Here is a 26,570-nt window from a genome sequence, read left to right as displayed (position 1 = left end):
AAAGATAAAAAAGCCTATATTTTTGTACAGCAGAAGAGGGTAAAGATTTTAATCAGAAACATGGGACTACTTCCAAAGAACAGACTGACAGAGACAGCCTGCCATCTCATTAAAAAAAAAAAAATCTGGTTCACTAATTAACAAAAAAAGTCAGGGCTATCGTGGTCTCTTGGAGGAAAAGAAAACAGAAGGATTAATTTTTACAAAATATTTAATCTAAATTCCCCTCCATTGGCAGGAGGCTTCTACAGGCCTGTGCTCTGACCTGAGCCTTCCTCCAGAGATAGCTCAAATTCATACACACTAACTCAATATGTTAACCTCCATGAAAGGATCAGGCAAGCAGGCTCAGAGGGAAAGACTGTGGTGTAAAATGCATCCAAAAATGAACCCTGAGATGAGCTCAGCTGGTTAGACCTGGTGCTAATAACACCAAGTTTGCGGGTTCAATCCCCATATGGGCCATTTGCCCCAAGAGTTGGACTCGATGATCCTTGTGGGTCCTGTCCAACTCAGAATATTCTGTGAATCTGTGAAAGTGTGGAGGGCACCCAGAAGGGACAGACAGAAGTGCTGGCAGCACTGCCTGCTACTGCCTACATGAGAAATTAAATCCTGGTGGGGAACAGCTGCTTCTGTGGGCCCAAATCCACAATAGTGACTTCTAGGAAGGAGGCCCTACCCCAATCTTCAAGGCCTTCCTGATCTGCCACCAGGCAAGAGCCACTGCTAGGAACATCCTCCCACCCAGCACCCAGCCCACGATGCCTCTTATAGGGACTACAACTCATCTATAGGCATGTGCTGTGTCTTCTCTGACAATGCTCTGATGCCATGGTAACAAACCTGTTTATCTATAAATGCTGAGACTGAGGGGCTCAATCTGCCAAAAAAGCACCATATTCCTGTTGTGAAAACTGAGTTAAGTCAATCCATTTTAAAGGCAGCTTGGACAAAAAAAGGCGATGGGCACATTTTTAGTCCTTAGCACTGAGCTGCTCAAGTAATGCAGTTGGCAGTAAGAGGATGGAAGTGTCCTCCAGAAAGTGCATTTGTTAAAAGCCTCTGGCTATAGACCAAGTACTGAATTAATTTATGAATTAATGGCTTTCTACTGCTTTGCTTTACCTTCTTGATCTGTAAGAAGATACCAGTCTAAAGAGAGAAGTACCATATCATTACTGAAATGAAAACACTACCACAATTCTGCCTCTCAAACGAGACAAAAAGCCCCAAAGCACTCTTGGAATCCTGCACAGAGGCACAAGGCAACAGCATGTCCATTATTTGAACAGGTATATGCAGCTACTGGAAGAAAAATTATGAACATTTCCATTAATTCCTACTGCTGCCCAGCCCTCTTCCAGGAGCATGTTGTTTCAAAATAAATACCTGCTTAATGACCAGCTACAAAGATGAACTCCCTGTATTTTGAGCTACCTTGTAGTGAAGAGGGAAAACCCCTACCCTTCTCTCTGTAGAGTTTTGCTTCCAGTAGTCACCAGGAACATGGAACAGATCATTGTTAATAACAGGTGCCACGATAATCTATTTTTAAGTGGTGGAACGAGACACAGGCAGATCGTGAGACAGGAAAGATTAAGAACAGGAGAAAATAAAAGCTGGAAGTATACAGCGAAAGGTTAAAAACACGAGCAAGAAAAGGAAATTATCTTCAGAGTCTTCTATCACATCCTGTGCTGCAGCACCTGAGCAAAATCGGAAATGTTTGCATAGTAGAGAGTGCAGAGGTTAGGAGATGTTATTATTTCCAAACTCTTTTGTTGGCTTTGATAGAACAACTATGGATTTGTGTTCAAAACTAAGAAAATCCAAGTGTGCTTCATTAAAATGTGCTTGCTCTGCATTCTCTTATGCTAACAATTAAATAACTCTGACTTATGTCAATGCCACTGGAATCCAGATGTGGTGGCAGAAATGCTTTTGCTGTACCTACTTGCCAAGTACATGCACCTGGGTGAATTTTCACTTTAAAGCAATTTGCTGACTATGGTACATACAAAATATTAACAAATAAACTCATTTTATTCAATAACCAGAAATGGTAAATTACTAGAAAATGTAAAAAAAAAAAAAAAAAAAAAAAAAAAAAAAAAAAGTGGGATTTATCAGCTCAAATAAACACACTTAGTGTTTAGATACATCGCTCTGGGCAGATCTGAATGTCACTGCTTGTCATTGCTTACAGCTATGTTACAAGAAGACATCAACCCCCAAAGTGGACAAGGGAGCAGCTAAAAACACTTACGAGCTACTGAGAAGTTATTTAAAGGTGATTCCCGCTGGTCAACATCCTGTGGCCGTTCCTTGTAGCCAATGAAGGTGCCGTCGTTCTTTAACAGAAAATACCGTGGCCTCCATGTTTTGATGTATTCTCCTGGAAAGAGGATGGGCAAAGGGAAACAACATCAGAGAACACCCCAAAATACTGACACACCAATAATTTCTGTTAATATTGGAACTATATGTCATCCTGACAGCAGTGGTTTTAAGAACATTCAGTTCATTCTGAGACCAACAGTGGAAAAATACAGGCACTGAGTCACATACTGATAGTGATGTTAGCCATAAAAATGGGACTTCATAAAAGGTAAACAGCTATGTTTTGTTCTTCCATCTACTTTGATTTCCATTCAAATTCTGCAACATCTGCCTTAAATGCATTTTAAATTTTAAAAAAATCAGAGCAGATGTCCTATGTATTATTTTTGCTATTGTCATTTTTCATACTGACAAGTGGAGAAATTTTTTTCATTTACATTTTGCAGCGCAAGTATTTTAAACAACAATGGGTAATTTACTAATTAGTCAACTGCTTTATCAAACCAACAGTCACTTTCAGACCATAAGAAGATAATTCTCTGCTTATGTTACATAACATCACTCACTTCTCTCACAACATCTCAAGCATGAAACACAAGATGATATATCACAATATGAAGGGGAAAACACTGGATGATATATAGCCACCACAAAGTCGAAAACAAACATCTACTCAAAGATATGCCACCTTTCTTTGTCTGAGGAAACACCCATTGCTCACACCATACTACTGCACATCTGAGTAACCTGCACAGGTGACACTTCTGTGACTGTATTACAGCAACGTTCAAAGTGTTCAGCAATAGAATAAGAAGAAAAGAGTTAATCAAAACCTCAGTTATTTACTGGATTTATTAAGCTGGTCTTCAGGGAAGGAAGACTGAAGTCCCACCAATGGCTCTTCTGGATGACAGTCAGTATGCCTCAGTTTTTTGCTTTTTGACCAGATCATTGTTTTCTGAAGCAGTCTCTCAAGAACCTCAAATAGCTTTTCATGGTGCCAAGCCGCCCCCCCCTCCAGGTCCTTCCTACAATGTCCTACAGTTCTGTTTCTACTCAACTGAGTCACAAAAATCTCATTCAAGGTTTTTCTAAACACAGTACTGGCCACACTTTTCCAATTCTGCTCACCCCAACAACAGATTTGAAAATTTTAGAAGCAAATGGTCAACTACAAAGCACCCACAGCCACGCATCAACCATACCCTCCTCTCTTCTGTATGGTTTCTCACTGGTTTGATTAACACTGGGGAGAAGATGAGGGAGCACACAAGGAGCTGAACTCCATTCCAGCCTGGCACAGCAGGACAACACCTGTGCACCCTGTAATGCTGCCCTGCAGTGGCTGGTGCCCAGTGCCCACAGGTTTACCTGCCGGCAAGCTCTTCAAGTGACCAAGAACAGTGAGAGGAGAAGGCTCACCAGATTACTGGCTCTGGCGACCTTGTGCTGTTCTCCTGCTCTCCCAGGCTCCTCTCATTCTTTCCCACTCCTCAGCTTTCCTCTGGTGGTGATTTCTCTCGCAGCCAAGTGCACCCTGCCCCAGGAACTCCCTTGCAGCTGCTTTGTCTCTTTCCTCTCCCCACAGGCCTCCTCTCCGTCTGTGGTGCAGTTTCAACCTGCCTTGGGCAGCAGCTGTGGCACTTCTCTGTTCACACTCACCCTTCTCCCTCCGGCACACAGAAGCAGAAGCAACCCCAACACCCACACAATACAGACACCCCACCAGCTGCTTTCACCTCTTCAGTCCTCACTGGGCTTTCAATTTCCTAATCTAAAGCAAAAAACTAAGAGCTACTGCACGGTTAGAGAGAGTCACGGAGAGCCACCTTTGCAGTGGCCATGTCTGCAGAAAACACCCATTGGAACTAATGAAACAGGTATGGGGCAAGAAAGAAGAAAGGAAAAGGAGCGTGAGTTTTCTCATTGTTTCTTTTAGAGATGACTGTTACTGCTCTAAGTGTTATACCAAGCTATAAGGCATTTACAAAAGTGTCATCATCACTCTAGGAATTTCAGAAGAACTCACCTGTCATGGTTTAACATTTATAGGCAAGGAGGTAAATGTAGAAGGTTTTGTTGTCATCATCTTTTTAATTCTGACCTTAATTAAATGCTGAAAACTTTCTGGGATCAGCAGGAGATTATGAAGCCTTTCACATTTAAATTATCAGTCCAACTTGGCCCAGATCAGTGAGATTACTGCATTCTCATTACAATTACACCACAGATGTGACTACAGGGATGAGAAGATATGTGGCACACTCAGCCCAGCTCCTGACTAGAGGTTTGCCAGGTAAGCAGGTTGGGGAGGTGACTGCCCAGACTATCAGGATTTTGGAACATGTTGTTACATACCTGACTCCTTGGTATTTTCTTCTCTTGCATAAAGCACACCCAGGAGATCTAATGACCATCATATACCCCTTATCATTACCACCTAGGACTAAATCCAGATTGGATGAGACAAAAAAATATCTGAACAGGGACAAGACTGAGAGTTTCTACTTCCCTTACTCCTTAATTTATGCTACACATATTCCCCACTGGCATTTACAGAGGGGACATTAATTTTTTGCAGGTTCTAAAATTATTATCGGGTTATCTGCAGTGAAGTATACATAACTTTAAACAGAAGTACACTGCACTGTCACAGGAGACTTTCTCTGAGATTAGGTGCTTATGTTTGGCTCTCATACTTTCTTACAGCTTTATCCCACTGATCTGCTTCTCTTTTAGAAACACATCCTCTAACAGGATTAATCACACAGTCTTTAAAATGGTGCATTCCATACATATATAGCATCCTCCTCCACACTCACTGCTTCTGTGTGAAAAATCAAGGACTTCATTACCACCAGTCTTTCTGCAGGGATCATTCTACCTGGATCTTCCTTTAAGCATTGCTTTAGCTGGTTATGGTTCCTGATCTACCTTTTTAATTTGTAAATAAGTAATATGATTTTTTTTTTCTACATGCCTGGAGCTAATGAATACTGTAATATGGCAATCCAACATATTATTGATTATTGTTCTTGCCAAAGAGAGTATGAGGCACAGTGCAGCATCTATGGCACAAATTTTTATTATATAACACACTGAGGTTGTACTTCTGCAGCCTGCAAAAAAGTGGCAAGACACTGCCTGGTGTGTGACTTCCCAAAGAGACGATCTCCAAGTGTAATTTTACATTCAAGTCTGAGCAAGCCATCATTCTTCTGCAGCAGCTTGGACACACATTCACCAACAGTCATCAAAAAGATGCACAAAGTGCATGTTCTTAAGAAACAAGTTTATATTTTTATGGTTAGCTAAAAGACTTTAAATGGCCTACAGCCCACGAGGACCACATCAAAAGGTAACAGCAAATCTGAGTACTGGAGGCAGAAAAGGAGTTTGTCAATACAGACAAAAAAAATAATTATGTGGAACTGCTGGGACAAAGCTCTCTGAAAAACATCAACACCTTTTCCTTCCTCCGATATACTCAGCAAGCTGTCATGCCTCAAGAGTGAACTGAGCTGTTTCATTTTTTGCCCTGTGTTCTTTGTTCCTGTTGCGGTTTTGTTTTTAAGAATCACAAGAAGAAGTTACTTGAAGTCACTAATATTAGCAGTTGTATAGTCACACTAGAAAGAATTGTACCGAGTACAGTAAATGCAAGCATGTGTGGCAAATTCTATCAGACAACACTAAAAAAAAATAATGATCCACCATGGAAAAGTGAACAATTTACAAAGCAAAACATTTTTTCCTCTGTGATTCATTGCTTGTGTAATGCCCTGGCAGAGCCTTCTTTGTTTTCAGTAACAGAATGCTAACACTGCAGAGACAGGAAAGCAAAAGCATGGGTTATAAATCCTACATATAAAATCCTGGAACCAAACAGACTCCTCTGTAGCTTGCTAGCTTTATTATTTAAAATCTTTATGTACCATTCTGTTTACTCCAAGCAATTTCCAAATTGCAAAGATTCCCAAGCTGTATATATCTGGAAACATACACAAAGATTGTTACAGACTGATTTCCCTTTATTGCCTTGTGTCTGCCCCCACACACTGCACATTAAAATACTTAACACACACTCAGAATGTAAATCCATCTCATGCCAGAAAAGCTTTTTCGCTGTAACACATACTGCAAAGCACACTTATGCCTGAATATTTCAGAAAAAGTTAAACACAAAACTCCTTTGGTTCATGAAAAGTTAATTCTACTGAGGATTTACAATAATGCAGGGTTAGATGATTTTCCTCTCCTCCCCACAACAGTATCTCACCGAATCTGGAGCTGTCTACCACTGATAGAGTGTCTAACATCAGAAACAGCTGCCACTCCCTGGGAAGCTCACGGGGTAAGTGGAGAATAATGAGCAGCAAGCACCAGCAGAACAAAAGAAAATCCATCTTTATTTACCAACTGCTGCATGCTTGTTGCTGCATCAAGCTCACTCAAAGCCAACACCACACCCTTTAATTCAGAACAGACTATATTTAAGAAGCCTCTGCTTTTTTTTTTTTTTAATCAACTCATACATACCAATGGTTTGGAAAAAAAAAAAAAATCATTAGGTTAACCAAGTCAGCATCCAATGCTATCCTCGATACTTACAAAAGCACCCGACCATTAACTTTCTTATGGCCCAAAATAACCAAGTAAAAAGCCCAGGAGCACTGACTGAAAACAAAATCTGTTACATGAAATGCAGTCAAGTGGCTACCACAGATCTACCAATAAATAACGCATTAAACTTCCTGCTCTGAGCATCAGAAGTAGCACCTTTAATTGCATTTAAGCGTAACACTCAAAAAATTAGAGCTTTTGAGTTATGCAAGCCTCCTGTACATTCCCACAGGCTCTGACGATGTAGGGCACTCCCTGCTCGAACAGCCCCAGTTCCTGTCCCAGGGAACATGAAAGTTATGCCAATCGCAGCGCTAATGTGGCACCCATCAAAGGCAGAGTGACTCATTTCTGAGCCTCAATGGCCACCAGAAGTGGTCTGCATCCTGTCGGCCTAATAAGGGCTCGGAAAACAGATGCCAATTTCCTTAAAGACGTGAAGCTTTCAGGAGCTGCCATCTCGTTCGCGCTGAGGAGTGGGATGGGAATTTACAGTTAGTTATTACTGCTTGAGTAAATTGAGTAAGTGTACACTCACTTTAAAACCAGCTGAAATCAAAACAGATTTGGAAAAAGAAAGCAGGGCTTGAACACTTGCCTTTGCATTTCTAAAGCACTCAGCAGCAAACCCTTTCCAAGTGCAGGGAGCTAATTCTGGATCTTAACGACCTGACACCAAACAATTAAGTCTAGGGTGACCCGAATGAAAACTCTCAGCTCAAATATGTTTTGTTTTTTTTATAAAAATAGCTGCACAGACACCCACCAGGCTAGTGCACCACCCTTCGCTCCCCTTAGCAAACTGTCAGAACCAGATATTTAAGCACAGTAGATTTTCGGTAGCTTGGGGAAATCAAAAAGAAAGGGGAGAAAAAAAAAAAGAGGTTATGTTAATGTCTTTCCCAACACGCTGGCGGGAGGAGGACCTCTGGTTTGTCTGCCTATTCAGAGGCGCGGCGAAGGGGCCGGTTCTTTGATGATTTTTTTTTTTTGGGGCCCCTCTCCGGACGCCTCCTCGGCCCCCGCCTCCGGCGTACAGCTGCAGAGGCGCTCCCTGTGCCTGGAATGTCAATGAGGCGGCCGGGCTCCATCCGCCGGCGGGGCTGCTCCGGGTGCGGGGTCACCGCAGCCCTGCCCGGCTCCCCTGGGCACGGCCAGCCCCGCACGGCTTGGCCAGGCCGACCCTGCACAGCTCAGCTCCTCCCAAACCTGGGGTCCCACAAATGGGTTCCTCACTGTCTTCCCCCGCGGGCAGTGGGATGGCTGTGGGGTGCACGGCCGTCACCGACGTGACTGCCAACAGGTTCGCCTCCTCCTCCGCCGTGGTTTCAGCTTTTCTAAACCTCCTGCCGTTCCTCAAGCTCAGGGAGAGTTGCAATATAGGGCACCTGCTTCATTATCGTATCTTGGGGAATAGGAGGAGAGAGGGAGGGAGGTGGGCACCGGAGGTGGGGCGAGGGGTGATGGATGAGCCGTCCGGCCTTTGAGTGACAAAGGGAGCGGTGGGAGGACAACTCCCGGTCACCCGGCACCCCACATCTGTAAATTAACTCCAGACAGCAGCACACAGCCTTGGCTTAGGGCTTCCCACAAAGCTATGGAGAAAAGTAAACGTACTGGAAGCTACCCCTCTCTTTAGTTACACAACAGCACAGGTGGGAAACACCTAAGGAAGGCAATGGGTGCTTTGATTCACAAAGCTGGCCATGGGAGAGATGAGAAGCCAGATTACAGAGAAAGAAAAACAGATTCTCACCAAATACCTTCTCTGTGCAGGGAATGGACAACTACCACGTTCGCAGATTCTATCTCTGCCAAAGGGTTTGAGATCACCAGCCAACAACACTGCTGCAGCAGATGACACCTCTGTGTTTTTTACCACTATTCTTCAACTGTATAGTTATGTAAAAGTGAAACATGGAGGTTTATATTTTTCTTTTTTTTTCCGCTGAATTTCAGTTTAGAAGGTCAAAAATGTTGCCATATTGCTTACAGCAATCAATTTAAGCAATACCAGATATTCCCAAAGGAGCAAAAGAGAATTAATCAGCATGTAAAAAACTCCTTACTCCTACCTTTGGCACAGCTTAGTCAGGCTAGTCCTAACCTACAGCTGTCTCCAGTGGGAGAAGATGTAAATGAAATTTCATTAAAAACAGCAGTTTTAAGGATACCTACATAAATTACAGGAAAATATAAAGTGATTTCTTAAGCTATACTGAAAACAATCTCAGAGTGAATTGCATCTTCACGACCTCATGGTGCGAACAAAAGGACTTCAAACTACCGTGAGGAGTCCAACACGATTAGAGAAATCTTTTCTGCAATAAACTTGCAAGCAGCTACAGGATTTTAACAAAATAAAGCATTCCAGTAACAGAAAGTACTGTTGTGTACTTCTCTGCTTCTGACAGGTGCCCAACTCTCTCCCATTTTTATAAATAAATAAAAATGACAGAGGAGGTGTCAGATCCACTGAACTGGATTAAGCATACTTAGAACAATTATTTCTCCCCGAGTAATTTTTACCTTGACACTATGATGGAAAATAGCACAAGCAGCTAACAAGGCACTTAAGCTAATAAGCCTCTGCAAGTTTTTAAATATCTTCCCTTAGAGGAAGGACGTAGCTACAACTATTCCTCAAGCTTCATCTGAATACAGTCAGTATTTCTGCAAATCAGGCTCTTAAATACACCCCATGTACTTATAAAAACAGCGTGACTTAGTCCTCCAAAGATTTTATGTGTATTACAAATACAAAGAAAAATAAAAACTACACCAGAAACAGCAAACACACCACACCCTGGTGTATTTGAACAAGGATGGGCTTTTCTAGACAGCATCTGAAAGTTGATTCAATTATTTTACCTTTTCACCTAAGACTCCTTAGGCATAACTCTTGTGCTTATCTGAACATGCCTGATTTGAATATCACAAACCCAGTTTTGTTCTTCAGTAAATCCCATCTAGAGACTGGCAGAGTATCTGAGGGGACAAAGCAAAAAAACACACACAAACCAAAGCTCTTCCAGAACAAATCAACACTGAAATCACAGGTTTTTAACTTGTATTCCTCAAGTGACCTAAACATAGGGGATGTTCAGGAAAAGCATCATTAATTGACTAAAAATTATTTTAGGTCCCTTCCCTCACTCTGCCCCATTAAACAAAGATTAGCTGAGAAAAAGACTTGGGCAAGAGTGATTTTTATGATGCATTTATTTGCTTTACGAACATTAAACCTGGAAAGTGCCCAGCAGAGGCTCCTCATTAAAATCCCAAAGTTGGTGAGGCTGAGAGATGGATGACCTGGTAGCTTGGGGGGTGGGAGCCCATGGGAAAGCAAGAGCAAGGGAAGGAAAAATCCAGACACAGCCACGAAGGAAACAGAAAACATCCACATTGATGATGTTTTCATCCACCACTCCTTGAATCCCTGGCTTTCTCTTCTAGGCTCCCATTACCACATCATTATGTCATTCATAAAGTGACTCAAAACCTCAGAGAACTCCAAAGAAATGGAGAAGAAAAAAAGGCTAAAGGACATTAGGGGAGATATATGGAAACAGCAGCATTTCTAAAATAGATATGAACCAACTTCAGAGGCATTTTGAAGAGGGGGAAAAAAAAGCTCTCTTCGTAAAAACTAAGCTTCGGAACAGGGATTTTAATAAATAAGCAATTTATGGAGAGTAAGAAATTAACGCATTGTATTGTTATCCTTCAGCTTCTGGGTTTGAGTCCTAATTTTCAACATAAATGCACAGAGTTGTTTTCGGTCACTTACAATAAAAGCTCTACCAGTAATTGTGTGATCACGCTGTGCATCAGGAAATTTCTTAAAAGTGCCAAGAAAATAAAATCAGTGTAGAATTTTAAACATGTTTATACAAACTGATAAATATTTTGTGGAAAGATGAATGAAAGCTAAGTTAAGCAAACATTTCAATGGAAAAAATAAGAAGCAACATTAAAAAGGATGTGGTATCTTTGTAGGGCTGGAGCTAATTCGGATTTCCCTTTTTCATTTTGTCACTAGCAAGTCTTCAAAATCCTGGAGGAGCACAAGGAGACCACGTTAGTTCTAATAAAAAGTTACATTTATCTTGAGGCATTTAATGGCCATCAATGGAAAAATTAGGAGCACTTCCCAGAAAGCAAGTCCTAATATTTGTTATCATGGCAACCTCCTGGTTACGCCTCCAAATTTAGTATTCCACAGATAAGTTTTACTGAGTCACTACCCCAAACTCAGCAATGAAAATCTCCTCCAGATAACAGGAGTGCTGCCTCACTTCAGAAGAATTTTGCAAAGTAATTTAATTGCATGCTGAGAGTTTATTAAAGCAACTTCACCACTGAGTAGCATGAGAGCAGAACAGCCACCGCAGCTTTGGGGCTAAGCTTAGCCGAGTAACGCAGGCGTAAGAAACTCTGCCAAGGATTTCTGTGCCTTGGACTGAAGTGTGTCATCACTGTAAAGCAGAGCACAATCCACACTGCTGCCTTAAGCTCAGTCAGACACACTATTACAACTCGTTGATTTTTATCATAGACAGTAAAAATGTTGAGTCTTTATATAATCAAATAGCAAAATTCCTGCTGGATTTCAGTGGTACCATAATTTAGCCGTGTGACACTGAAACGTGTCTAAAATTCAACTAAAAACACACACATATAATCACAACTGTTTTTTAACCCTGAAGTTATCTATCATTATTCTATCTATCTCTCATTATTCGTCTCTCTAACAGCTCCAAGCTCCAGGAGAGATGCATTTCACATGAAGATCTGTTTCTTACCAAGGATGAATGAAATAAAGACCAACCTGAAAAAAGACACAGTAAAGACCCATCCACCTTGACACTGCTACCATAAATTAATTTCCTCGTTGCCGACAGAATCTTACTACACTAATGTCACTTTTCATTTTAAAAATAGCATAAAAAATGAACAGTATATCCCACACAGAAGTGGAAAGCAGACAGACACACAAGATGGGACCTTGAATTACAGTTTCCAGTCTGTGGTACCTCATACTTTTGTTTCGGGAAGACATGGCAATACTACTAATCTTTTTTATTCAAACTGCTCCTATAAGCAGTGAAAAAAAGAAACATCACCCCCAGCCTGTCTTAAACTCACACCAGTTTCTGTGGGCATCAAATCTGGCACTTGCCTCACTGGATCTTCTGAGGTCAGGGACTGCTGCATGGGCCCCACCTTTCCTCCACACCTGGTTTTCCAAGCACAGCACACCACACAACTGCTCCTCACCACACACATTCCATCATCCACTTGAATCTTGAAAGCCCCATCCCAAAACTGAGCACAATCCACTCTCCATAGTTCCATCTTCCCACTCTCACTAGGATATCCCCAAAGAACAGAAGCAAAACGAATTCCAAAACACATCCCTTGCCTAACTGCATTACAGCTACCCCATCAGGTGTACAACTTGCAACAACTACAACAGCTCTCCAGGAAAGTCATATTGCCACACTTTGAGAACACCATAAATAAAGCTTTGAACTCATATGACAACTTTTTGCTTTTTCTTGGCTGTTTTTTTTTTTTTTTGGTTTGTTTTTTGTTTGTGTTTTTAAAGAAGAGAGCAAAAGCCCTACAGGTCACATGGGGTAACATTCCTGAAGGCCATCTGGGGCCATGCTCATGCCTCAGGGACTTCTGGCAAGGAAGGTACAGACACACCTACAGAAAAGCCTGAGCACTGCTCGATGCTTTTAGTGCACCCTCTGTTTTACAGCATTTCCTGACACTGGTCCCTGAGCTGATGTTTCCAGCTCAGCTAGCAGCTGCTGGGGGCTCCTCTGCTGCTCCAGGGGTCAAGCCAAGCAAGGCCACCCTGCAAACCCTGCTGCTGCCAGTCAGGTGGGAGGGAAGCAGGAGAAGAGAAGGGGGGGCATAGAGGCACCTTTGGGAGGCAGAAAACTGTGCTAGACACGAGTTTAGATGTGGCTACAATTCTGGCTGAAATAGCTGCATTGGAGCAACGTTGACAAACGGGACATGCTGGGTCTCTGATGGGCAGAAGGGAAGGTGCTGAATGGGCTGAGAGCACAGGCAGGGCAGGGAGAGGCCATAGCCTGATCCCCACCCCAGGCTATGCCAGTTGTGCCTGTGGCCATCACCAGTCCTCTCCTGCTCCTGCCCCGGCACCAACACAGGCAGGTGAAGCGAAGGTTGTGCTCAGTCCGTGGGAGAGTATGCTCCCCACTTAGTAACTCGTTCTTGACACACAGCCAAATCCAGCAAGTTGAAATATCAAAGTTATATCCTTTAGATACACACAGACACACAGGTATGTTCCACAGAGCTAACATGGAGTCTGCCTGTGAGCACAGGATCGTTGCACTGACCCTGCTCCTTCACAAGCACAGCCAACACTCACAGAAAAATCTTCCCATGTCACACTGGCCACCAAGACAGTACCACTCTCTGGTCTCGGGAAGCTATAAGGATAAGATTATTCCCCTATTAATGCTTTTGCACGTTTATTTCCCCATCTCCTATGAGAAAACCTTTTTAACTTCAGGATTACAGCCTGAGTATCAAACTAAGAGACAAAAATGTTACCAAAAAGCAGTCACTGAACACTTGCAATTTTCATTTATCCACCATACACTAAATGAACCTTGATTGTGGGCAGACTTATTGCAAATTACAGTTTTCTAAATGAAGACACATCTGGCTCTAGAAATTGGACAGTACAGGTAACACCCTCTTCTTTAAAAAAATAAAAAGAAAAAGAACAAAGGACTCAAATGAAAATTACTGTCATTGTATTATATTTGATGGTAAAATTGTAGCTCAGCTGCAAGATTAACTAAGCACAAGTCCACTAATGGATCACTATCACTGGTTTGAGAGGATGTTTTTCTATAAGCTTTTCTTCCCCTTGTCAGAGAATCCAAATTTCCTAATTTAATAATTTTCCCTTTTCGAAGCAATGAAGACATCTAGTTATTTAATCACAAGTGCTATGCAAGATTTAAAACGGTTTCAAAACAAATAATCCTTTATGATAAAGTTTCCCAGTGAACATTAAATCAACAGGTTCCAAATTTCAGGTATAAAATCTGATTGAAACTGCTGCTCTGCAAAACTACCACATGCTCCTGCCTGTCCTTACTGAAAATGTAATCTAAATTGCTACTTCCATAAAGAAATATAGCAAATATTAACAGGAGTTGTATTTAAAATTCTTGATGGCAAGGATTGTTGTATTTAACCCAAAGGTAAAATTTGTAGTAATTTATCATACAGAAATCAACGGCTCTGCAGATATGCACACAAGCAGATTCTTGTTTCATGCTGCAGTTGGAATTTCTACCAAATTTTGGGTAGTGGCAATTAAACAGCTCCATTTGCAGTCCTCTATTCTTTACACCTAATTCATAATAGCACACAGGAAGGAGAGAACGGTGGTTATGGCATTTCATCAGGTATGCCGCCATGTCTTAATCTTCAAAAAGGAAACTGTGAACAGTAAGCTGGAAAAAGGATGATGATTTAAAAGCAAAAAAGACAGGGGTGAAGGAAATTAATTTTTTTTTTAAATGGAATTTAGGATTATAAACATCAATGCCTTTTAGAAAGAGATCCATCCCTATTCCCCCTTTCTTTGTACCGAAGTTTTGTAAGATTCTTTTCAAGTTACCAATTTTGAGAAAATCACTGGATAAACACTTGTGTTAACCCAGCTACATGGCTCAGTGCCAAATGTAATGCCAAACTTCCCAGTTGCAAAACGAGCTGTTTTTACACACCAAAGTAACCACGCAGCAGGCCTGCCGAGCCTGAAGACAGCTGACAGAGATGACTGTTGCTGTCCCCCCATTGCACCGACATCCATCCAAATACCAACATCTGCTGTGCTACAATTTACTTTTTACACAACATTTAGCAAAACAGTGCCTCTGACTGCAACATCATTAAGGAAGTAACAACAAATAAATCGCAAAGTCCCATCAGACAATTGTAAAATTAAAGCATAGTTTGCCTTGCATACACTGAGCTTTAGTTCAGACGTGTCGGACTTCAGAAATAATAAGCATTAGAAAATGTTTTCTTTTATTAAACACACAACACAAAATTCTGTAAACCATGACAAGTGTAATCCATCATTACAGTGTAAATTACAGTTTTGAGGATATTGACTGGACTCAGTTGGCAGAGAAGCAGATGCCTGCGAGGCAGCACGGCCTGCCCAGGACCATCGCAGCAGCCCAGACTCCTAACAGGATTACACCGTGCCTGGGAGTGTAAGCTCTAAATTCGGGGCCCACTCCTTTCCAAACACACAGCGTGCATATTTGTGCTTGCAAAGTAAGGAATTAACATTCCTAGAAACTCAAGTGCCCTTTGCTTTGAAAGCAGGACTGAGCACAGGGGCCGAGGCAATCGGACACCACTGCACAGAGGGGAGGTGGGCTCTGGGAGTGAGCCCTGTTACAGATTCACAGCCTGGAGGTTCAAACCAGGATTTTGGCTCCTGAGTGCAATCCAGGCCTGGTGAGTGGTTCCACTGTACTGCCCAACACAGTTCACCCCACAGAACACCCTACATTATCAGTGTCCTCCAATCAGTTGTCCTTCACACCTGAATCACTCAGGGTGCAAGTTAAAACGAGGCTGCACTGCCACTCTGACACTGCCATACAGCTCAGGCTTTTATTGGCACACAGGCCAAAGAGGAGAAAGAACAAAGAATTTTGATCTTTAAAATTGTCACCAATTTTCAAAACCAACTCTTTCTTCCTTCTGTTCTGCAGCAAGTCTATGAATGCAAAAAAAAAGAAAAAAAAAAAAGGAGGAAAATTTCTCACTTTCTTTTGAAAAGCAGATACTGAAATGAAAAATTTCATGGAAAAACAACTTGAATTTTATTAGGCATCAATTAAAGGGTTTTTCCTCAATCTTTCTGCTCCACATTACCCTCTTTTTTAACAGCTTTAATAAAAAAAAAAAATGCTTGAGTTACAAAAAGCAACATTTTTTGTCAGAACAATCAGTCCCCCTACATCTCCAGACAACGTGTCTGTCAGGAACAACATATCTAAAACTCAGCTCAAGATACAAGAACTTGGCAGGCTCTATTTCAAAGCAGTTTTACCAAAACAATACCGTTTCCCTTAAATCCCTATCAGCTTAATAGTGGAAGACAATAATATTTCAGATAAAGACAGCAAGTGTTTTGGTAAATTCAGTGGACATTCTTTATACAAGCCAAAAATAGCCAATGTCCACAGCCAGATTAACAGATGCTACTTCACCTTAATTCATGCTAAAGGCAAGGGGCTTGAATACTTCTGGGGGTTTTGGCCAGGGTTGATCTGTGTTAGACTATGTATATATGCACACACACACAAATATATATGTATTTTTTTATATATATGCCCACTGTGGGACACAGGAGAAGCCATGCAAAGCACAGCCTGTGCTCAGATCCTCTCCCAGGCAGGGTATGAGAGGACAGACTCCTCTGTACTAGCTACTACGTGTTTGCACAACACAAGTCAAGGTCCAATTGGAAATTATCTGAAGGGTTGCTCCTGTGCAAACTTTAAGTTCTGAACCTCTGAGTTCAGAACTGAAACACTATTTGTTTGTCCACTTATCCCCTGGCACGGTTGGCTTTTTGTCAGACAGATGTATGCCACATGCAAGTCATTTCCCAACCTCTCTGCTCCACCTCCCTCCACACACTCTGCACACACTCTGACCCCTCAGCAAATGTTGTAAGAGAGGAGGAAGTGTTTCTGACAGTTTGCATACTCTTCACAACAATTTAATGCCAGAGTATAAATGTTTTCTCCTGCCCTCCAACCCTACTTGTAAGGAAACAAAGCAAAACAAACACCACTTCCCAAACAACTGAATGCCCTAAACCCAGCAGCAGGAAAGGAAAGGGGTGGAGAGGAAAGGATAGAGAGGATGGATTACACTGAAGTTATTTTTGTCCTGTTCAAGTGGATGGGCAGAGACAGCTAAGTATAGAATTTATCAAGGCAGGTGAACAAGAAAGATGTCATGACTCCCATGTTCCAAGGAGCAAGCAATAAATGAAAATACTTCTACCTCCTGGCCAAAAAAGCTTCCAAAACCCAACTGATTTGCATGAGCAAGATTCAACTGAACAAATACTCAACTCCCCACCTCCTTCCCTTCAGACGTGTCACAATGTACATATTAAGCAGAGAGGTTTCCTGTCTCTTACCTGTTTGTACTATATATAGACAAGACTATAAAGTCCACATTAAATGGAAAGAGCTTCACTCTGTGGTGACCCTGAACAGAAATTCTTTAGAAGTATGCTTGCACGTACAGCTGGGTAATAAAGCTTTGCTTGAAATCAAACATTAAGGAATGTTATGTTGTCAGTGGCAACACAAAGGATGTGGTTTCTATGAAATTTAACCAGTTATGTCAGGGACAATTGCTTTCTTCTGGTCACACTCCAGTCCAGGATTTGCTCAGAATAACTGGTACAGTAGTCTGGATTTCGCAAGTGAAAATCCATTCATATGTATTTTTAACTCCTTCCAGAGTGTGAGTTAGTCTGTGAAATGCCCTTGGTGGCTGGTGCCAGAAGCACAGACTCCATTCAGTAACTGTGAGCAGTCCAGGCTGGAAAACAGACAGCAAGACTCACCCAGGCTCTTGGGCTCACAGAGTCTGCAGCCAAGGACCCAAAAAATCACATTCAGAAGGATGTTAAGGGCTTTCCCTGCCGGCACACAGAAGTGAGCAAGAAAACCTTCAGAGGGAAGACATGGCACCAGTCAAGCCATGACTTCAGTGGAAGCCACACTCACATCAGTGCCATAATCTACCACTGGGCTCAAAGAACAGAAAGCTTTTATGTGGAACATTTCCCTTCTTCCATCTGTGCTCCCAGTTACCACAATATCCAAGAACCCCACAGCATGAGCTGCATTTGTCCTCACAACATCCCCATGAAGTAAGGAAGTGCTGTTATCACCACTTTACAGATAGGGAACTGGGGCACAGAGAGAGAAAAATAACCCTGTCCGAGGTGATTGTATAAGGAGGAAGTTTGTGGCAGAGCAGGGGAAGACTGGCTTCAATTCTCAGTTCCAGGGTGGTACCTTCATGCACCAGACACCTCTCCAGCCCCCAGATGCTCTGCCTTCAACTAGACTGACCTACCAAGCTCCCCACGGCCACAAGAAATGGGTAATGGATATGTCTTTTAGCAACACCATTTCTAGCCCAAGAAAAATGGAAGAGGGTATCAGATACAAGAACTGTTTGCATTCAGAAGTCCAAATCTGAACAAGGAAAACAATCTCCAAAATAACCACCACTATCCTGGTATGGTGGGAAAAGGAAGGAAGACGCATCAAGTTTTCAAAGCAGAAAATTAAAAACATCCACAGCAGAGTCTAAGTATAATTTTAAAATAATTAGTGAAAGTTTAACAGGAAGCTGGTATTAGACATGCATCCTTCAAGAATCTCCCTGTTATAGAGAGTTTAGGTTATAAAACAATGAGAAATAATAAAAAAAAAGTCCCTAAGGTACTACAGCTATCTCATTTCATACACAGATCCAAACACAGGTCTAATGTAGTTTCATATGGAGACCCTGGCTCCAGACTTCACAAAACAGTATTGTCTCAGGTAAAACAAATTCCAGAGGCTGCACACTGCTCAAGGTTTCCCATTCCTGGCTGAGCCAGGGTTCAACCCTGCCCTCAAAGGCTCTTTCTTCTGAGTGAAACAGCACATCAGGTCCAAAATTTACTCTGTCCTTTGGGACTAGTTGCAACCATCCAGAGAACCTGTTATGAAACAATCTACAGCTTAAGGGCATTCATAAAGCAGCATTTAAAGTCAACTGTTTGAAGTGGCTATTACCCTGGAACAAACAGCAGAGATCTATCCCACTATGGATCACCAGGTTTATCAAATTTGACTTCAAAAGGTGACTGCTCATCTCAATTGCCAAAAAATGAAAGTACTGCTACTAAACCATCACAAACAGGCCTTGATGACTGACACAGTCACTACACGGACTGGGTCAAAGGAAGAAATTTGTGAGTTGGTGGTAGCTGAGGACACCAGATCAGCCATGAGGAACTTCCAGGTCACCTCTGCTATCCATGAACTGTTCTGTCAATTGCTGCTGAAAAGGTGGACCTCAAGGCCCAGGCCTCGACTTCTGCAACAGACTGTAGCTCTAAGCTCCAGCCACCAGCAACAAAACCTGCATCTAAAGCACCTCCTCTGCCACAGAATCTGAAGGAGCTGCAGCCAACCTCTGCCAGAGTCTGAAGGAGCTGTAGCCAACTAGTTTCTTCTGAAGGCAGCACCATCAGACACCTACTTCAACTTCTGTCAGTGACAAAATAGAAGCCCTGCTTGAAGGGGACTAGAAAGAACAGAGCTAATTCCACCACACATCCTGCTACCCCCAAATTTCTCCCCTTTCTTTTATACCAGGACTATAAAAAAGGAGAAAGGCTGGGATGAGGTTAGAAACATTTCTTTCTGACAGCAAGCCTCACAGCAACAAGAGCCAAATAAACAAATGAAAGCAAAACTTCCAGCAGCTTCACAGCTACATAGCAATCTCAGTAAACTAGACATTCTAGCAATTAAAGCAAAAAGCAACTTTTGGCTTTAGACCCAGAATACTTACAAAAAGTAGTAAATAAACAACATTTGTTTATTATTCCAAGTTTTGAACCTTTGCCTTGAAAAATCCCAACTTCTGTATTTGAACAGACCAGCCAACACTGAAAAATGAAAAGGCCTGTTGACAACTAAGGAACTGCTATTTATTTTCTGTTTAAGGGTCATCAAAAAGAATATGAAAAATAAAGCCAAACACCTCTACAAATGGGGTTGTTATCCTCCTTCAAAATCAGGTGGGTTTTGCATGAGATTCCCAATATCCCAGTATTAAACCAGCCAAGAATTACAGAATATGTTAAGAAGAGCCATTTGAGGTGATCTAGTCTGATCACCCTTCCCAAAGTGGGGCCACTCAGAATGCTCTAAGAGAATTCCTAACACTAATAGTGCACATAGGTAACTCAGAATTAAAAACCATACAAACACAAGAAACAGAGCAAATGCAATTTTACCAAACTGCAATTTTCAAATCAAATTTGAAGAATAAAATCTCAAGCCTGCTTCGCTATGTGCCCTCCTTTTTGTCTCCTTACCTCCAATAACAGGTCTGAGCATTTTAAGAGTCAACAGAAAGATGAGTATCAATACATTCTCTGTGTGTTCTGGGCATAAAAAAGGAGAAATGAATCCACTGTTCTTCCATGGTTTATTTCACCACATGAATGATGAGAGAAAAAGCACAGGATTGTATATGGTCACAAAGGTATGCACGGCCCCTGAAGCGCGAACATGTATCTACAACCACATATCCTGTTGTGTGTCATTCCCTTTCTAAAATAATGCCTGAAAAGAGGAAAGTCTCCAGAAATATGAGGTTTTGCCATAAGCGCACCCACTCTATTCACAGGAATAAACAAACCTCTCCAAGAAACCAGTAAGAGCTGTTGTGAAGTAGCCCATTCCTAGTAACCTGGAGCAGCTCCTGAGAAGAAAGCTTTCCTCTGGCCATAGGAGAGGTTTCTTAACACAGGAAAGGTTTCTTAAAATGCGAAGAGACCTTAATACATATCCATTTTCTGCATAATCCTACCAGTAACATGTCAGAGGATTAGTAAAAAAACAAACCCAAACCCCAACCCTTAAAAATGCATAAACCTTATTACAGTGTATCTGAATTCTCCCCCTATTTTAGATGCAGGTTTTCTGTAAAAAAATGATTTGTGTTACTGCAGTACACAACAGCTTCAGATACACATCTGGATCTGAGCCACCTGCTGTACACATGGAACAATGAGACAGTCCCTGTTCTGCAGAGTTGACTGTCACAGGACAGGGACAATGGAAAGCCAGACAGACACACACAAAAAGGGGGACCGATACCGGGCATCGCTGGGAACAGCAGTCTCAGTACACACACATTACAAGTTCATTGGGGCCTTTTATAAGCAACACAAGGAGCCAGAGCTTTTGAAGAGGATAATAAAGCAGCACTGCAGCTGTTTACAGGGACCATTTCCCAAGTGTGAAAGGGTAGCACAAGAGAAAGCATGTAAGTGCTTGCTTGCCTCTACGTTGTAGTCACAGTATAGACACATGCTAGGCTAACGGGAGGCAGAAGTTAACATCTTAATAGCAAATTAGAGATGGTAAAAATAGGTATGAAAAGCAAAAGCAGCTGGTTTTGTAGCTCAATGCAACAGAGGAACTAGTGGTAAGGACAAAGCAGCAGCCCAAAGAACGAGCTCTGCCCTGTTCAGAGCAGCACTCTGAATAGGACACAGTTACATGCCAAGCATACAAAAATGCAAGATGATGCAAACCTTAGAAAAGTGTATTCCCCCCCCTCCATGTTTTGCTTTTGTTTTCCATTTTCAAGAATAACAGTACAGTCCAACAACTACAGAAACTTTGAAAAGAAATCAACTTTGAAGATTAAAAAAGTCTCTGCAGCTGATCTGCTTAGAGCTACTGTAGAGTTGAGACAAGTCCCTATTTTTCAGAAAGAAATCTGGCCACCTGCTGCTCTAAGCAGAGAAGGCGGGATACATGTAAAATCATGCTCTCTCTGAAATTACAACTGATATTACCCAGGAAACACAGACTAGACTGGGAAAAATTCATTCCAAATGGTGCAGTGTGCTGAACTGAACATGGCTGACCAGCAGTCTTCATTCTGTTCTCATAGGTTTGCTCATCTTAAAATCATTTTATATTATTCCCAATGAACAATCTTCCACAGACTGCAGACCTTTAGACCTATGGCTTCTGTTCCAGTTAGAGAGTAGATATTGGTGAGACTGGGGCATCACAAAACCTCAGGCATTAACAAAAAGAAAGTTACATGAGTTATTACGGAAGGATGAAACACCTACAGAACAAGAAGTTCCTACTGCAGCAAGAACAGCACATTCTAACCCAATAAAAGCAATCACCAAGTCTAGTCACAGAGCACACTAGAAATCAGATCAGTCTATGCCAATTACAAGGTTTAAGTTTTAAGCAACTGCTCTTAATGCAGCTGAGACACCATGGCTGAAGGGAAGACACTGCTCCGTTGCATGTCTTTAACAGGGCTGTCCCACTGTGCTCAAAATGTGAGGTCACATTTGGCTGCCACATCTTTGCAACTCCACTGCATAAAGGGTGAGAATTAACCCAGCTTGTAAAAGCAACAGTCTGGAGGAAAAATGCCTCATTTTACCTGAATGTGCTGAATCTGGCAAGAGCTGACAGCCATGGAACACACAGAACCCTTTAAAAATACACAGCATCATTTATTACACTGGGACAGTACTTTGTGTTGCACAATCCAAGCTTTTGTTTCAAGCAAGAAAATGTTTTCTAAATATTTTGTCACCATGACAGTCTAGCCTTGGACTCTAATTCTGCCCTTGGTTACTCCAGAAAACCCCTGTGAAGTCAACTGTGTTGCACAGCTCGTCACTGCATCCCAGGCTGCTGGGAAGGCTCACCTGGCAGTGCAGCCACCAGAGTCCTCTTGGGCCTGTGTGCCCTGCACAGCTCAGCCTGAGTTATTGCCTGCCACAAACTAAGACCTGTGTGATAAAACAACGTCATGTGTAAGAGGAAGAGAGGCTTGCAACTGTGAAGCACCAAACATCTTCCCAATAGGTTCAGCTTTAACCAAGACAAAACCTACTACTGAGACAGCAGAATGAAAAATTTTTAAACACAGAGAGAAAACAAGGCATAGAAAAACATGCCAACTTTGAGGGCCCTGTTCCAAGCAAAAACATGTCTTTCAGGGACATTAATGTGGAAACTAAATGTGAGCAGATACAGCCCAAGTCCACAGCACGGCCCCAAGAAGAGCAGTGGAGCATTTCCGTATGACTCAGGAAGCCCAACAAACACTTCTGCAGAACAAGATCAACAGGGTGTTTATATACAGCAGCAGCGTCATGTGGACGGGTGGTTTAGTTTGTGAAATGAATGTTTGCATTGTCATTAAAAAAAAAAACCAACCCAAAAAACAACACCAAACCAAAAAACACCCTCTATTCCCCACTTACAAGCTTCCAACATAAAAACATAGCAGGAGAAGGAAGTACTTCAGCAGCCAAAATTTACAAATTCTTACCATAACTTTGGCACAGTAAACTTCTCCAGTGTCACAAAGGCCTATTCTTCAGGGGGCTTGGTTGCCTTTTTTTTCAGAAGGACTAATCCACATGTGAAGGCTATTAAAGAACACACAAAATGCCAAAAGAAGCAAAAACACGCACATTTTGTGTCTGTTTGCCAAGTTATATCTGTTTTTCCTTACACAGATACCTAAGAACAGCCTGGAGGCAGGTACTCCTGCTTTCTCCATTTTTTTTTTATGAAGCTCAGTGAGCTTTTTCTTTTCCCAAAATGACAATGCTGCTTTATTTTAATTCATTCAAATTAGTGAGAAAGATTCACCCTCTTGAGCTGCACTCAAGCGATCAGGCTTCAGGAATTTGACAAAGAATGAAGATTTTAGTACAGAGGGGTTTTGCTTGTTAGTTTGACTAGACAAGAAATTCCTCACAGTAACCTTTTAATTATTTGAGAGGCACCTTACTAGAACCTCAAAGAAAATGCTTAATACTCTAAGTTACACTTGGCATTTCTGCACAGCAAAACAAATTCAAGCTCTGAAAGTCAGCATTTTTTTTTCCTCTTATTGTCTGAAGTTACATAAAAGCCCTAACATAGATTTGAAAGAAATATAACTAAAATTCTGCCTGATCTAAGTACATAGAGCTAAATTTATCCTTGAGTTTCCAAAACACCACTTGGAGATTGGGCATTTAGAGTTCTATTCACTGGCTAGAAAAAAGCCAAATGGTACGTTTTAAAAAAGTGACTTTGAAATATTGTTATGTGAGCAGGGACAAGCTATGCAAACCCTAAAATTCTGTGGGTCTTTGTATTCACAATTATTGTCACAAACTAAAAGGCTCATATTCCCTACTAAGCAAACATTTACAATTAAATCCATTCTGCACAAAGCATTTGCATTTTGAGATAGAACAGTCAGTTGTTCAGCTGCTGTGATTTAGATGGATTGGTTCATTATTGCTGCAGTTCGTTTTCAGCTACACTGTATAACAAAGGGGTGCCAATGTAGTTGTGAATGGCTTTAAAGCTAAGTATGCTGCTATTCTTCCATGATGATGTAATTTAACCATCTTCCCTTCTCTCAGATCAAGATATCTTGACTTTACAGGCTAAACTTCAGCAAAAACAACAAAAACAAGCTGTCACAAGTGTTCAATAGGCATTATAGAGATACTGCAAGTCAGCTGGAGGTTGTTGCCAGCTTGCAGTGGTTTTCCACAAATGAAAATGCAATTTTCCCTAATTCTTATTTGGAATAAATGCTTTTCTTATCATGCAAGTGATAAGGCAACTTTGACTTCTACATCAGGAGATACATCAGTTATACACCTTTCAAATGTTCCTGCTATAGTAAAAACATACCTACATCAGATTTACAACTATCCCTGATGCAAAGAAAATTCCAAATTGAAGAAGTCAGATAGTATCTTGCTCTTTCACTGTCTGAAAAATGACATCAAAGACAGTATTAAATTCATTGGTTTCATTCTTTAAGAGGGATTAAAGAGAGAGTGTTTTCTTACACAGGCAGACAGCGACAGAAAATGGTTTCAAACTAAGAGAATAGATTTAGACTAGATTAGGTTAGAAATTCCTTAGGGTGAGGGTGGTGAGGTGCTAGAAGAAGCTGCCCACAGAAGCTGTGACTATCCCATTCCTAGAAGTGTTTAAGACCAATTTGGATGTGGTTTTGAGCAATCTGGTCTAGTGGAAGGTGTCCATGGCAGAGGGGTTGAACTACATGATCTCTATGGTTCATTCCAACTCAATCCATTCTATGATTAAAGGAGATAAAACCATTTTTTAGTAACAACCATGTAAAATCACAGGATTTCTTAAAAAAAAAAAAAAAAGGAAAAAACCCCTTGATGATATAAAGTGTGATATTCTCAATACATTGCCCCAGCAGCATGAAGAGCACTTCCCATAGAATTACTTGATCAGTGAATTTACAGTGGCACAGGACTTAATATCCTCTGCCCAGAAATCAAAGTTCACCTAGAAAACTACTTCAAAATCCTACAGCCAGCACTGTCACCACAACTGTATTCCAGGCTGCTCCATGCATAAATTTCCAGTAGAATAATAAACATTTAATACAGCTAAGTCTGTGCAACTACACATTTGAGTCTTGAATTATTCCTTGGTGTTCCCCAACTTTTATTCTACTTAATGAGCATAGGAAGGCAAGGAGACCACATGATCCAAAGTTAAAAATAATAAAACAAGACAAAGAAAAATCTACATTACAAAGAAAACACTTTCAGTTAGTTGAATGATTGCTGTTTATAGATGGTTTATTGACCACAGACAGACACAGGGATACCTATGATGTGTAAAAACACCAGTCCAGACAATCCATGCCTGGAAGCCCCTGAAAAGCAACCAGCAAATAAAAGGCTGTATTCCCACTCTGCAGAGGCCTGGCAATGGATTTGGAGCTGCTTAACAGGTTGTTCAAGGGTGTAACTATTTACTAATACTCAAAATGAGAAGCCCCAACACAGGCATAAAACCAAAAATATACAGAACTCTTGTGTAGCCTTGTAATATTTGGCATAAACCCTACTTAGTGCAAATATTTTTCACACAGTTTAACTACATCCTTCTGCACAAAGCAGCAAAATTCTGTCATTTGTAACGTGGCACATACAAAGGCTTGTACAGGAAGACATGACAAAAACTTTAAGTATTTTTTCTCTTAAATCTTAAGATTTATTTTAGGGAAGTTTGATAAATAAAAAAGCAGTTCAAATACAGTTTCATTTCTGTGTTTCTATTAACAATTAGACCTGTCAAGATAATCAGAAATTTATTTTTTCATATTGCCTGTTTTCTGAAGTCTAATGAAGATGTGTTCTGTGATCCCCGGACCCTCTGACACAATTGCAGAAATAGCAGGGTACTAATACTGCTAAGGCTTGGAGGCTAGAAAAACAAAAACACACACTACAAATTATTTCAAACCCTCTATTTTTTGAGCTTTTTTGTGACAAGTAATTAAACAGCCCTTTCTGTTCTGCTTGGTCTAAACCATGAAGTAGGCACTTGGGTTATCTTTTCCAATTTTTCTCAACATCATGAGGACTAGCAAGCTTCTCTGCTTCAGGAAGAAAAACAGGGAAAACTTTCAGAATCTTGTGACTTCTACAGGTAGGAAGTGATTTATGAAACCAACATAAACATAAGGGCTGCATTTAAAATTTGAGAATTAGCAGCAATTACTGTAAGCAGCCTGACCTCCATCAGCACCTGAAATTCACTTCAAGGCACACCAGTCTCAATCTCTTGAGCCTCCATCAGCAAAGAATACTTGTCTTGAAGATCTCTCCTATGAAGACAGGCTGAGAGAGTTTGGGGCTGTTCAGC

At 41.3% G+C, this 26,570-nt stretch overlaps 1 protein-coding gene across 1 annotated transcript in view; it reads right to left on the bottom strand.

The window, feature by feature from the left end:
- The window catches only part of AKT1 (AKT serine/threonine kinase 1), a 75,366-nt gene that overhangs the window by 34,272 nt on the left and 14,524 nt on the right, over nt 1–26,570 (bottom strand). The window contains exon 3 of the mRNA XM_083862718.1: nt 2,270–2,398. Within this exon, the coding sequence (XP_083718844.1) occupies nt 2,270–2,398 (129 nt within the window). The remainder of the gene's footprint in view (nt 1–2,269; nt 2,399–26,570) is intronic.

This window comes from Zosterops lateralis (assembly GCF_965231275.1).
Source record: "Zosterops lateralis genome assembly, chromosome: 6".
Lineage (NCBI taxonomy): Eukaryota > Metazoa > Chordata > Aves > Passeriformes > Zosteropidae > Zosterops > Zosterops lateralis.
This window is presented reverse-complemented; position numbering and strand designations above follow the sequence as displayed.